The 14573-nt window shown below is 40.8% G+C and overlaps 1 protein-coding gene across 2 annotated transcripts; it reads right to left on the reverse strand.

Annotated features, from left to right (window-relative positions):
• Positions 1–1621: 1621 nt before the first annotated feature.
• On the reverse strand, positions 1622–11396 carry Ms4a2 (membrane spanning 4-domains A2). 2 transcript variants are annotated; one of them, XM_037204880.1, is made up of 7 exons: positions 11046–11396; positions 10129–10252; positions 9478–9612; positions 6706–6762; positions 5935–6093; positions 5500–5598; positions 1622–4377 (listed from the first exon to the last, which is right to left on the reverse strand). In XM_037204880.1, the coding sequence occupies exons 1-7, from the start codon at positions 11105–11107 to the stop codon at positions 4279–4281; spliced, it is 735 nt and encodes a 244-aa protein (XP_037060775.1). In that variant the 5' UTR covers positions 11108–11396; the 3' UTR covers positions 1622–4278. The 2 variants fall into 2 exon arrangements, with proteins under 2 accessions (XP_037060775.1, XP_028740172.1); XM_028884339.2 differs by having other exon boundaries at positions 5935–6090; positions 11046–11395.
• Positions 11397–14573: the final 3177 nt, after the last annotated feature.

Raw genomic sequence — 14573 nt, forward strand, 5'->3', positions numbered from 1 at the left:
ACCCCACCCCTTGCCACCTGTGGAAGTTGAAGAGCTGGCCCTGAAGTCATAAGAGTGGGAGAGCTGTCCCTGCCCTTCACCAGCTGCAGCACTCGGGTGAGTGGCCCCTGCACCTGGGCAACACAGTCAAGCTGGCCCTGCTGGTGTAAGTGTAGGTGAGCTGCCCCTGAGGACATAAAAGCAGGAGACTCTTCCCTCCACTTGCTCCTTGCTGCATAGGATAAACTAGCTGGGGCAATGCAGGAGAACTCACCCTGATAGTGAGGACAAGGAAGAGCTGGTGTGCTGACCAACCCTGAAACTACCCAGGCCCAGACCCAGGGTTATGAGTTGGCTCACCCCAACATCCACCCCATCCATGATCTGCTGGAGCATGTGAAGGGGCACATCCTCCAGAACCAAAGCTGGACGATCTCCATGACTCAGGGCAACAACAAGATATCCAGGAGGAATCTCAGTGAGCATCTAATATTGATAGTGTAGCAGAAGCCAGAGGACTCAAACTAGTCCAATGACTCATTAGTGAACATTTGCATGTTGCACGTAAAGATGTGTGGAAAAGGGGGTTTACTGCGTGACTCACTGTGTCACACTAAGCTTCCATGATAAGGTTTTTCTTCTTAGTTTTTAATTTTCTCTTAAATTTTATTTTATTTGATTTTTCAGGAAGGATGTAAGGGCGGCAGGCAGATATGGAAGGACAGGAAGATGAATGTGATCAAGATACATAAGGTGAAGGACACATAATAAACAGAAAATTTTAAAAAGGGGGGCATTAAGAGCTCATTAGTTGATTGACTGAAACACAGCAGAAAAGATAGTGACCTACTGTAAGCAAGTTGTGGGGGTGCCTGCTATGTTCTGAGTTACAACGGGGAAAGGAACTTTTTTATTAAATATTTTTGTTCATTTTACACACCAACCATGGTTTCCCCTCCCTCCTCTTCTCCCAATCCCTCCCCCTCCTCCTTCCTACCCCCCCCCATCCCACCATCCACTCCTCAGAAAGGGTAAGGCTTCCCACGAGAGTCATCAAGGCGTGGCATATCAAGTTGAGGCACAACTAAGCTCCTCCCCACTGCTTCAAAGCTGAGCGAGACACCCAACCATAGGGAATCAGTCCCACTGCTAGGGGCCTCACAAACAGACCAAGCTACACAACTGTCACCCACATGCAGAGGGCCTAGGTTCAGTCCCATGCAGGCTCCCTCCCTGTCTGTCCAGAGTCTGTGTCCCATGAGCTCGGGTCAGCTGTGGGAGAAGGAGTTTGAAAGCTGTACACTCCTGGGCTTGGTCTGTATGTCCAAGGCCTCAGACAGACTACACCACAGCTTCCTTGATTCTGGAGACTTGGGATTTGGACTAAACCACACTCCTGGTGTTTCAGGGTCTCCACCTTGCAAATACCCTGTCAAGTGATTAATCAGCCTCTGTAAGCATTTGAGTCAGTCTCCCTAATTGATCCTCTTCTGTACGTCTCTATTGTGAGAAACAAGACCCCTCCCCACTCTCTAATAACAAATTCAAGACACTTCAAGTAGCAAAAGCCTGGCAGTTCTGTTTTTATTTCTGCTGAACAAGTCATTAACCCAAAGAAAGGTCAATGAAGGTGACACATGGATTAGCATGAAATCGTGGTTTTTATTTATTTTAAACAGAATCCTTTGCTCGCTTGCTCTCCGTCATTGACAGGGTGCTTCTGGAGGAGAAATCTTCCCAATGTCTGATACAGCCATCACTCCAAATTTGTTTAAATTTTTTTCTAGTTTAAGTTCTGTGCTCTGAGAACTTAAAATCTTATCTAGTGTACATCCTGGAGCTCAAACATTCCTCTTCCTTCCTGATACATGGCCTCAGTTATTTAACAGATTGTAATGTTTTAGCCCTAAGATAAACTAAAAGTGCCCATGCAAGCAGACACCAGCTGCTAGAAAAGAAAGGATCCAATGCCTCCTGCCTATTTAAAGCCTAATAAATTTACATCTATCTCATGCACCTCTGGTTTAGGGAATTGTCCATTTGTATTTTATTTCTTACACTTGTCCATCTGTCTATCATTGCCTTCTATAGCTTGTGCCTCTTGTGTGAACCATGAATGATATAGGCTCATCAAGAGAAGCCACTTTCTCAAACTCATATAGCAATTGAATTAGTATCAGTAGCAATGAGTAAAACATGATCACGTCCTGTTTACCCAATTTATTTACAAAATGTTGGTAGCTAGTCCCACATTCTGTTTTCTGCCTTCAGAGTTACTCACACACAGTTCTACTGGGAAAGGAGTAGGGAAGAAAACCCTAGAAACTACTGTTTGTTCTTGACACTACTTAATTAATTGTTTTAATCTACACGATTCCTTTTTTAAATGATTTCTTTATTCTTGAGAACCTCATGAATGTGTACAATGAAATATGACCATATCCACTCTCAGTTTTCTTCCTCAAAACTCCCCCATATTCTCTCAACTTTATTTGCACGCTCAAAAATCAACTGAAATAAATCTGATTCATTATACAAATGCCAGCTGAATGATGCATAAGGAGATCACAAGCACACTCTACTACTCACACGGTGGCTAGAGAGACTGTCAAGCAAGGAATTATGGCTGTATGAAGATACGAAAATTTATAGAAGTGTGCCCAATATGTTCTAGGTATGTTCAAGGGGCAGATAACTGATTCTCCAAATGGATTTTTCCATGTCTGATTGGATTCCATTAAGTAGATTGTTATGAACTTTTTTTTATTTCTTTTAAAAATCTAAACAACAACGACAAAAGCATTTTTCTCGGTTGCTTTTTTACTACCTCCTATTCACAACCTCCTCTCTAATCACCTTTGCAAACATTCTGCCCCTCTGCCCTCCCCAACCCAACCCCTGTTTATATTTTGTGTTCATTTAAGATTGCTGTTTTCTCTTCTCTGTCCCATGTACAGTCAGTCTCTGGTGATTAATCATTTTCTCTTTGCTTAACTCTTCTCCACCATAGGCTACCTGCTGTCTGATGTTTTGTAATATGCTTTTCCAGTTGTTATGCTTTCTGGATTTGATCCTTACTTTCCCCTTCTAAGTATAGGCATGCGGAGATTAGCTTGCCTTAATTCTATCTCAAAATAATTCTGCTAGCATCTTGATCTTCTTCATTTAATGACATCTCATAATGGTCTCAGAATATAAATCTAAAATTAAGCTTCTATATTTAGTTTGTCTCTGCTACTCTTCACCATTCAGATTTCTATATTACTGCTTCCCTCCCCCACAATGTTATTAATATTCAGTTTTATTAAAGACTCAAACACTCAGTATATCAGTCAAACTGTTGCCTGTCTATCTTTTAAAGTGTTAACAGCTTAAACCAATTTCCTCTTTGGTCCTTTGATGTAGGATCCTGTGTAACCCAGGTTGGCTTCTAACTCTCTATGTAATGGAGGCTGGCCTTGTGCTAGGATTCTAAGCATACATGCCCAGATCTACCAAATGTGGGGTATATATTTATCTACATGTGTTATACATGATTGTTTCTTGTTTTTCTATTGAATTCCTTTTAACTCAAGTCTTAATCAATTTATTCTTCATTCATCACGTCTACCTGAATGATAAAACACTCAAAGTGTCCTTGATTTTGCCTATCCATCTACTAGACTGAATGACTTAATGGTATTTCCTACTACTCACTACTCAACAATTGGTAAAAATCACTGAACAATGACTATGTTAGTGAATATACTGATGAATTAGAAGATACACATATTTTTATAAAATGTTGTACCTTTGAAAAAGCCATTATCACTGGGGTGCAAAATATTTCCATATAGAAATTATATATCATGTTAAAAATACATATATATGTAGGAATGAATATGGGTAGATGTATATCATGCCAAACTATAGTTGTTTAGAATTCTAAAAAGAATGAAGAGCAAATATTACCAGATTATCTAAGTTTAGTTAAATTCTCAGCCTATTTCCTCCTTGTTTTCCTTTTGTTCATGGTTATGGGCATAGAATAAGAGCTAACTTATTTCTTGATGACTATCCAGAACGAATGTTTGTGAGACTGTGACACAAAACAAGGAAATTAGAGTGGATGATATCCCGAAAAGGGGGATGGTTAGAAGATCAGAAACAGCGTAACTAAAATGTTGGCTTCAGAAAACAATCTAATTGTAAAACCGGCAGAATGTGGAGCAAACCAATTTTGCCAAAATTTTGTAAAGGCATTTAAAGGTTGGCTTTCAGGAGTCTACCATGAAGCAGATTGTTCTGGTCCCCTGATGCTTATGAACCAATAGGAGAAGGTGCTTCCCCTTTGTCTTCCAACTCACTGTAAATTGGTGAATAAACATTTAGTTCTTCATAAAGACGATCATCTGTGACCTAATAAAGAGAAAAATGATCCCTATCAATTACCCAGAATTTCCCATTGCTAGAAGATTTATCGAACAGGAATCTCTTCTTTTGTCTTTTTTAATTTCACCCTAACTCTCACGACACTCAAATTATTCCCTTAATGTCTAGAAATCAAATCAGATGGGCTGGCCAATGGGGCTAAAAGAAACTATGTCAGTGACAAGTTACTAAGGCTACTCTGTTTCTGAAACGGTTTATCTTCTGACTCGGGACTGTGGTTATAAGAAGTGTAGAAACTGGAGTGTGTTAAAAGTGAACATAGAGGGTTGGGGATTTAGCTCAGTGGTAGAGCACTTGCCTAGCAAGCGCAAGGCCCTGGGTTCGATCCTCAGGTCCAAAAAAAAAAAAAAAAAAAAAAAAAAAAAACTAGTTTAGCCGGGCAGTGGTGTGCATGCTTTAATCCAGCACTCGGAGCAGAGCCAGCGGATCTCGTGAGTTCGAGCCAGCCTGGCTACAAGTGAGCTCCAGAAAGCGCAAAGCTACACAGAGAAACCCTGTCTCGAAAAACCAAAAAAAAAAAAAAAAAAAAAGTGAACATAGAGAGTATATGTAACTCAGATTGGAGTTAGTACAGTGGCTGAGAATTGGAAATCCCCACCGAGGGTATAATGAATGTGTGTAGCAGATGAAAACGTAGTTGTCACCATGAGTCAGGGGAGAAAAAAACCTTGAGGCTTATTTAGAGCAATAGAGAGAGGAAGAAAAATGCATTTTGGGGGTGGGGGAAGGAGAGGGCAGAAACAAATGAACAAGCTCTTTGGGAACAAAAAAGAAAAGTAAAACCCTAACAGCTGCATGTTTCTATCACACACTGCCATTAACTCACTTCTCACACGCAGGCCCTTCAAAGCACCCACAGTTTCTATAATTATAAAGATTCCATTTGTCTAACCCTCAGGGGACTGTGCTGTGACCACATGACATTTCAATGTGAAAAATAAGTCTTCCAATATGAGATATGAAAGCCGGTTCTTGAGAGGTACTTTTTCAGAGGGAAAAAAAAAAAGAATAATTGTGGAAAATTAAGACCGTGTTTTAAAAGAACAAAGCACCAACTCTTTACCACGCTCTTCAGGACTTCCTACTGACCTTATTATTTTTGAGTTCTTCTCCAAGCCTATGGGTAGTGAGCAGCACAGCACTGCAAAAGGCCAGGATGGTGAGGAACAGCATCATCAGCACCATTTCCTGCCAAACGACAACCGACCAACAGGCAAAGTCACAGACAGATGCACCGCCCCCCGCCCAATCCTTTCCCTTACAGAAGCTCCCTCTTCCACCCTCTCTCAGGAGCACACTTTATAAACTGACATGCACACAGGAAGCCAGGGGTGGATATTTGTAGATGATAACTCTAAGCTTAAGGAATGTGGCCAGGAGTGGGAGTAAGGCCATGAACCCCTCAAAGTTCATAACTCTATGAGATGGAAACTCCAAATGGGGGATATTGTCTCTGGAAAAGAAATGGGGCTTCACACTTAGGCTGGGACCCAGAGAGTCAGCGTTTCCTCAGGAGATACATACTGTGACAAAAGATGCCACGAAGCAGCCATCGTCCTCGCTTAGGTCCCTACAGTAGTTCATGTAAGCGAAACTGTGGCTCAGATTGAGGATCAGTATGACGATCCCTATTCCTGCAGTGATACTGCTGACAAGGTTGGCTCCCAGGCTTCCTCTCACCTGCTGGCAAAAGGACATTCAGCCGTGCAGTTCCATGCAGCAGCAGCCAGTCAACTGATCTGTCTTTCAGAGCTGGTCCTGTACAGTAACTCAAAGCTTTCTAAAACTCCAGTTAAATAGGTAACTCTTGCAAATGTACTCATCATCTAGTAAGCATCCATTTCCCTCTGAGAGGCCCTCAAGAGTAGCATAAGGGCTGGGGTTGTAGCTCAGCAGTGGACCACAGGGGTAAGCCTTGCAGAAGGTCAGAGACTCAATGCTCAGCATTTAAAAAAAAAAAAAAGGATACATACATGCATAGTCTATCCTCAAGTCATCTCTGTTGGAAACTAATTGCACAGCTGTAAGACTCTGTTTAAATACGTACAAGGACAATGCCTGCATGGGTCCCTTTTAAATGGTGTCAAAATAATCAAATTTCACTTCGTATTAAGTGACACAATTTATGTGTCTAATAATTGTATCCAACTTTTGCTGTAAAAAGCCTTCCATCGCAAAGGAATTGAGGTGAACCACATATCCACACTCTCTGTAATACAGCTGATACTGGGGGGTCTCCCTTAACACCCCTGAAATTCCACTTGGAAGAATGAATAAAAACACAATGAGACTCACCAGATACAGTGTGTTTTTCCTTTCAGACATAACTGACAAAAATCCAGACAAAACAAACTGTCCAAAAAGAAACAGGAGAGAAAGCAAAGTGAGTCTCTGCTCTCTGGGATATTCCTTCCTCTACCATTGAAATACAAAAACAAGCTTTAGGTGCCCCATAAGGCTATCTACTAAAACCTCCCATGAGACCAGTATTCATTATTATATCCGATAAAGTGCTTCTCAACGTCTATTGCTTATACAAACCATCTGAAAGTCCTGATAAAATGCAGGTTCTGAACTGAGTATGGTGGCACATGCCTGTGATCCCAGTAGTTACGAAGCTGAAGAAGGAAGGTTGTAAGTCTGAGGAAAGCCTGAGCTATACCATGAGAAACAGAAAAAGGAGCATTCAGGCTCTTAGTCATTAAATCTTAATGGGACCTGTGAGTCTTCACTTTTTTTACATGGCTCCCCTGTGAGGTAGACTTTGCTACTTCCTGGGTAGGCAGCAGGGGCTAGTGGCATCTGGTGGGCAAGGGCAATAGCAGTCTCATTGATTGTAATGCTTTGTTCGCATGACCTGTTTTATGCTGTCGGCTCCTCCAGGTCAGAAACCTGTATCCATGCTGTGCAGACCTATGGAGGCTGCTCAGTAGCACATGGTCGTACAGTTAACTATGAAAATGTAAATATGGGAATATTTAGTAAAAGTAAAAGATGAGACCTCAAATTCAGAACACCCTCTAAGAAATTGGCATGTGTGTGTGTGTGTCCGGGGAGCACTTAAAAAGCTAAATATCTGAGCCTATGAGATGGTCCGGCAGGTAGAAGTACTTGTAACACAACACAGGCTCGATGGCCTGAGTTCAGTTCCTGGATCCCACAAGGTAGCAAGAGAGAAATGGCATTCCAGAATTGTTTTCTGACCTCCACATGAGCACCATGGCACACACATGCACACACACATGCGCACACACACACACACACACACACACACACACACACACACACACACACACACATACACACACACAGGGGAGGGGGGAGAGAATAAATAATTTTAAAGCTAAATGTTTGGAAATAAAGTAGAAAGAAAGTTCAAGGAAAATATGGTAGATGGTCAAGAAGATTCTTGAGCAAGTGACCAAGAGATCTGAGAACTACATACTTAGCATTGTATCAAACCAATGTGATATTTTTCTTAGATTTAAATATGTCTTTTTTTTTTTTTTTTTTTTTTTTGGTTTTTCGAGACAGGGTTTCTCTGTGTAGCTTTGCGCCTTAAATATGTCTTTATAACTGAATTATCAATAAAAGTAATACACAATAATGAGCTGGGTGGTGGTGGCGGCGGCGGCGGCAGCGGCGGCGGCGGTGGCGTACGCCTTTAATCCCAGCACTCAGGAGGCAGAGGCAGGTGAATCTCTGTGAGTTCAAGGCCGGCCTGGTATACAAAGTGAGCTCCAAGAAAGGTGCAAAACTACACAGAGAAACCCTGTCTCAAAAGAAAAAAAAAGTAATACACAATAATGATATGGAATGATGGAAGATAGGCACAAGAGACCTTGCAGCATGCAATTTTATTTCTATAATGCTCTAAACATTGAAAACTAACTTTCAGTCTTAGTGATCTGGATGAGAAGTCAGGGAGCACCAAGACAGGAAGAGTTGGAAGGAAGTGAATGTAACTTTCAAAATCATAGACAGACTCCTTGTACTGAGGGTGACATATATGCTAACATTTTATGTTTGTGTGAGAGTCAAATTTTATCAAATTCTATACCTTGTATACACAGAACTCTTCTATACACAGAATGTGCTCTGATTCCACCACCTGCTTTCTAGATAGAATGTTTAAAAAGGAATCCAGCACATTAGTGGCCAAAAGTATGCCAAGGGCCCAACAGATATCCATCCAGTGTTGCTACCTTGTTCTCACCTGAACAATATCCCTCTCCCTCCTTTTCTTTTGTTTTTTTTTGTTGTTGTTGTTGTTTGTTTTGTTTTGTTTTTTGAGACAGGGTTTCTCTGTGTAGCTTTGCACCTTTTCTGGAACTCACTTGGTTGCCCAGGCTGGCCTCAAACTCACAAAGATCCACCTGGCTCTGCCTCCCAAGTGCTGGGATTAAAGGCATGCGCCACCGCCGCCCAGCTCCCCGCTCTCTTCTTAAAGACAACCTTTTATGTTATTGTGGGTTTTTTTTTAGGTTTTTAAAAAATTTATCTGCAAGTGTGTACATATGTCTGTGTATGACATATTGACCCAAGAAAGACCAGAAAAAGGTTCTTATCCGCTTGAGCTGGAGTTACAGGCAGTCGTGAGCACCTGACATGGCGCTGGGAACTGAACTTGGGTCCTGTGGAAGAGCAGCAAGCACCCTTAACTACTAAGGCTTCTCTCCAGCTTTAGTTTTTATTAATGGATAAAATATATGTACTTAGTATGTAATTTTATTAAGAGTGTTAATGGCATTTTCTTATAATACAATTGTTAGGCAAATCATTTAATATCCTAAATATTAATTTTTATTTTTACAATTTCATACAGTCTCAAGTTTTTCAGTTAATAAGTATGTTAGTGGTTTAAACCACATCTAAGGGTGATAAGAATCTTTTGCTCTTGTTAATGAGTTATATGTGGAGAGAGCTTTGGAAACTGAATTTATAGATGCTATATGCATATAAGTGAAAAATTGTAGATTTTATCAAAATGCTAGAGATATGTAGATTTGATGAAGAGAAAATCTCTGATCATCATTATTTCAAAAACAATTACAGATGTGTTCTCACCAGCACTGCTCCCCAGAATGGATAGCCCACTCTATACGATAAAAGTACTTCTTCATCAAAGTCTGAAATATGGAGTGCAGAGTAGACAATTGTTCCAAAACAAAGGCATATCAAGCCAACCAGAATTTGTGTTGCCTGTGGAAAACATGAATTTTATAAAGTTAGGATATATTTTCTCAAGGGTATACCAATTTCTCTGTAAGACTGAACATGAGAAATCTCTTTAGTGTCTCATGCCTTCCTGAGATTGAACCAAATGTGAGATTCTCTACTGTCTTCTTTTCAGTATAAAGAACAGAACTATGACTAGTAGACTCTAATGTACACATGGTCAATACATGTCACATACATCTTTATTTCCATAGTTATGGTGGACGTGAGTAATTGTTTTTCTATCTAAGTAACAACAGACATTATGTATCTATCCTTCATTCCTGTTCTCTATCCATGTCCCAGTCACTTACAGTCTTCTTGAGAAAATGCTTCTCTCTTCCCAGAATATGCAAAGATTTTCATCAGTTCCTCCCCTATCAAAAATGTTACAGGACCTATCACTCCTCATCAGCCCACTGGAGGAAATTTTAATATATCCAAATATTCTTTTCTAGAGCCAGCCTTAATTGGAGTTGAGAATGGAGGCTAGGCACTTACCCCCAGGAATTCCAAATCTCTCTTCAAAACTGTCTGCCATGTCTGCTGTGGTGGGGGTGTCGCTGGCTTCTCTGGCAGAGCTTTAGCAGGAGGAGATGCTTCCAAGAGCTCAATGTCAGGTGCACTGAAATTTACAAAATTTCAATCATATGAAAATTCTCTAACTCTCTATGTTAAGTTGTTAACTGACAGAAACTGGAATGTTACTTGTTCATTGTTTTTCAGAAGAATCTAGCAGTTGAACTCTTTAGTGTAGTGCCTGAGAAGAAGGCTGGGAGAGTCAAAGCAATCAACCATGGACATTTGAATATTATCTAAGTGTTTCTATAGAACAGAATAGAACAAAAACCATGCCTCATACTCTTGCTCATCTTAAGTTGCCATAAGTTCCTTCTACCAATCTCTATCTATAAAACAAAAACAATCAAGTCTGTCAACTTCAAAGTCATTTTAGCATAGAAATGTATCTGCGTGTGTTTTGTCAAATGCACACAACTTCACACACAGAGGGATTAGTTCAATCTCCATTCCTATTTTAATCTTGGGTGCAGGATTCCATGCCCTAAATTTAACAAAAGCCAACCTGGAATGCAGACATCTTAGAAAGCCTTTGACCCCTATAACACGCATTAGACATATAGGTAAGAGATCTGTATGTTCAAACTCCCCATCTCATACCCCAAACCGTAAGTCTCTAGTTTTAGAAAAATATAGTATCCTCAGTTTTCAAGCCAAGTAAAAACCTTGCTGCCAACTGCTGAGAGAAAAAGACACTAAGAATGTGTAATCAGCACAGTTAAGTAACTTAACTTGAGTCTGTGAACCAATCTATGAATTGGCATCTGCCTGCCCAGCACTGTAAATTTCTCTGTCTTGAATAAATAACTTCAATGGAAAAAGCAATAGTCTTTGCTTACCTGGGGGATTCTTGTGGATTTGGGAGAGCAAGATCTGCTCTGCTCTCATTTTCTGTGTCCATTTTTTCATGAACTGAGCCACCCAGAAATGAAGGATACTGTTGTGCAGAGATGTGGTGTGCTCTGGGTTGGCAGTTAAGATGGGCTGACTCTGAATACCAATGGCTATCTTCATGCAGATAAGTCTCCCAGCTGATTGATATCAGTGGTTCTTTTCTCTAGCTATAATGGAAAGTAATAAGACTGACACATCTACTGAATAGAGAGCAGGATGAACGGAGAAACGAGCATTTTAGAGCACAATTCTGCCTGAGAAGTGGGATTAATGGAACCTAATAGTGAAGCATCTAGGCTCTGAGAGGATAAAAAAGAGAAGTAAAAATAGATGTGCTCTTTAGAAACTTCATCTGCTATGTCATGAGTTCTTCAGTTTATTTTCATGTGTGGCCTCAAAGCTGAAATGTGTGTATTAGCACTAGTCTAAATTTCAAAATGTATCTGGACTTCGCATCCTCTCTTCCCCTTCCTCTCCCACTCCTCTTCCCTCCCTCTTCCTCACCTCCTTCTCATTCTCTCTTCCTATCTCCCAGATAGTATTTTCTATCTGCAGCAAATGATCTTGAAAACAGGACCCCCACGCCACTGAAACTAACCAACGTACTATTTGAATTAAGAAATATGCCTCTCATTGCTCTCCCATTCCATCCCTGCCCAGCTTGATAATCCCATTCCCTCATGTTCCTTGATAGGGGGAGAGATTTTGGGGTAAGGGAGAAACCTGGTGCTAGGGAAATTCCCAGGAATCCACAAGGATGACCCCAGATTAGACTCCTAGCTATAGTGGAGAGAGTGCTTGAATTGGCCTATCCTGGTAGTCAGATTGGTGAATACCCTAACGGTCATCATAGAGCCTTCATCCAGTAACTGATGAAACAGATGCAGAGATCCACAAACAAGCACCAGGCCAAGCTCTGGGAGTCCAGTCAAAGAGAGGGAAGAGGGATTATGTGAGCAAGGGGTGAGAGTCAAGATCATGATGGGGAAATCTACAGAGACAACTGAACCAATCTCAAAGGAACTCACAAACTTTAGACTGACAGCTGTGGAACCTGCATGGGACTGGACAAGACCCCTGGCATACGGGAGACAGTTGTGTAGCTGGGTCTGTTTGAGGGGCCCCTGGCAGCTGGTATGTAAAATGAATAAAAAATATTTTAATTAAAAAAAAGAAATATGCCTTATCTGAATGTTTCCATGGCAACTGCTGCAATCTTTATAATGGTAAGAACAAGACAAGGAAAATATGGAGGGATGTGAATTCATAAACAGAAATGTTATGAGCAAATCTAAATGGTAGGAACTGAGCAATATGTTTGCCCAGACAAAGTGTTCACTCAACTATATCACAACTAACTACCCCAGAAAACTACAAACAAAGGGAATTCACAGGTCTGCCTTGCTTATATTTCAGTTAATTCTATGAATGCTTTTTTATTATTGCAAGATACTCTGCATGATACCCTAATTGCCTGAATTATTTTCCTCAGATATAAAATGTCTCAAGAGAAATTAAGATATGTATATTAATAGAGGATTCTAATGTACATATTGCCAAATCTTTCCTCAAAATTTCATTGCCCCAGCTCTACTTTCTTTCCTCTGTATCTTTGGGAATCAGTGAATCTGACAACATTATTTGAATTAAGGATTAAGCCCCATCTTCTTATTCATTCATACAGAAAGGACTTAATGCTATTGTCTGCTCATAGCATGGAGCAGGCACTATTGAGGACCATGACCCCAGACTTCATACAGAAAGGACTTAATGCTATTGACTGCTCATAGCATGGATCAGGCACTATTGAGGACCATGATCCCAATATCTATGCCACAGTATTGTAGATGAGAACAAAGAAAAATGATTATCCAGCAGGTCAGAGGTCAGAGACTGCTAAAATGTGAAAGAGGTCACAACAGTACTGCCTGATGGAGCATGCATAGAGTTCAGAGAAGGAACTGCCAGGGAAGGTGATATTTGAACCTAGCCTTTAAACGGTTGCCTTAGAAATCTCATTCCCCTACCCAACCTTTGCAAAACCATACATGTCTGCAGGATGATGCCCTAAAGCAATGTAATGGTCCTTTACAGTGTCTCCTAGTAGTATATAAAGATTTATATTCAACAACAACAAAAAAATCAGAATCCTGTTTAAGATTTTGACAGTTAACAGACTGAGGTGGCCTTCCATGTTTGGACGTAACACTGTTCTATGATAATGGTCAACAGCAACTCATGAAATGCAAATACAGTACTGAAAGGTGACTTATGACCTCCCAATTATTTCATGCCCCAGTGTTTATCAACAGCTTCACCCTTCCTGAGATACTAAGCACATCCTGTACTCATAGCCCACTTCCCCACAGCCATGTTGTTCCCCCTTCCATAACAGCGAGTATCAGAACATATGATCAAATGACTTCCTCTTGGGCTGGCCACTATTATCAAGATGAGTTTTAACCATATGTCTGCCTGGAAGGAAGAGATAACAGTTAGCATTTATTCCCCACTACATAGCATTTCTTCTCTGGCACACACAGACTTTTCACATGCTCTGACTCTGGCTTTCTCTTTGACTATCAAGTTTGTTTATTTAGTTAGTGTAAGGTGAAAAGAGCCAAGGAAAAAAACAACCTGTCCCTAACTAGACTAGAGACCAGGGCCCAGGAAAAACACCCTGACCCTGACATGAACCCAGAACCAGAGCTTGAAATCCTACCAATTCCTGAGCTTGCCCCAGAATCAGGCTACAAAAATCCACCAATCCCAAGCCACCCTGGAAAGCTCCCCCCCCCCCCCGCCCCAAGAAACCCTATATAAGCTCTGTACCCTGTTTAGTTTGCTGCTGCTTCTCACCCTGGAGGCAGCCACCGTCCTGGATTCTTCCTTCTTAATCAATCTCTTGAGTGAGGTTTGTTGTGTGGTTTGACATTTTTGCCAGAGCTGAGCCCAGTGGTAACAATTTTCACCAGAGCCTCAGAGAAAACACTTTCCCTGGGGAAACTTTTCCCTAGTGGAAAAGAACTGTTACACTCTGAGAGTAGAGTGGAGGGGAGCAGAACTGTAACACTTTCACTGGGAAACTTTTGGCTAGGGGAGCAGAATTGTACTTACATTGGGGAAACCTTTCCCTGGAGCATAACTATAAGCTGCTACACTTACAGTGACTGTGGTATTCCTTGGCTCCTGACTGCCAGGATACTTTTCCATCTGAGCTGCAATACTTACAGTTTAGATCCTAGATCTTTTTTATTATATATTTTTTATTTTTCTTAATTTTCATAGAAAGTATTTTCATTATATTTGTTCTCTTCCCCCCAAGTCCTCACACATCCTCCCTACCTCCTGACAAACCCAACTTGATGTTCCTTCTCTCTCTCTCTCTCTCTCTCTCTCTCTCTCTCTCTCTCTCTCTTTCTCAAAACAAACAACGAAAAAAACCCACCAAAAATAGGGAAAAAAACAAACAA

Source organism: Peromyscus leucopus, chromosome 1 (genome assembly GCF_004664715.2).
Source record: "Peromyscus leucopus breed LL Stock chromosome 1, UCI_PerLeu_2.1, whole genome shotgun sequence".
Taxonomy (NCBI): Eukaryota; Metazoa; Chordata; class Mammalia; order Rodentia; family Cricetidae; genus Peromyscus; species Peromyscus leucopus.

Coding starts and splice junctions, on each gene's coding strand:
- Ms4a2 (XM_037204880.1), bottom strand. CDS start 11,107: ATGGACACAGAAAATGAGAGCAGAGCAGATCTTGCTCTCCCAAATCCA. Junction 10,253..11,045: donor AATCCACAAGAATCCCCCAG/GTAAGCAAAGAC, acceptor TGTAAATTTCAG/TGCACCTGACATTGAGCTCT. Junction 6,094..6,705: donor GGAAAAACACACTGTATCTG/GTGAGTCTCATT, acceptor TCCTTTTGCCAG/CAGGTGAGAGGAAGCCTGGG.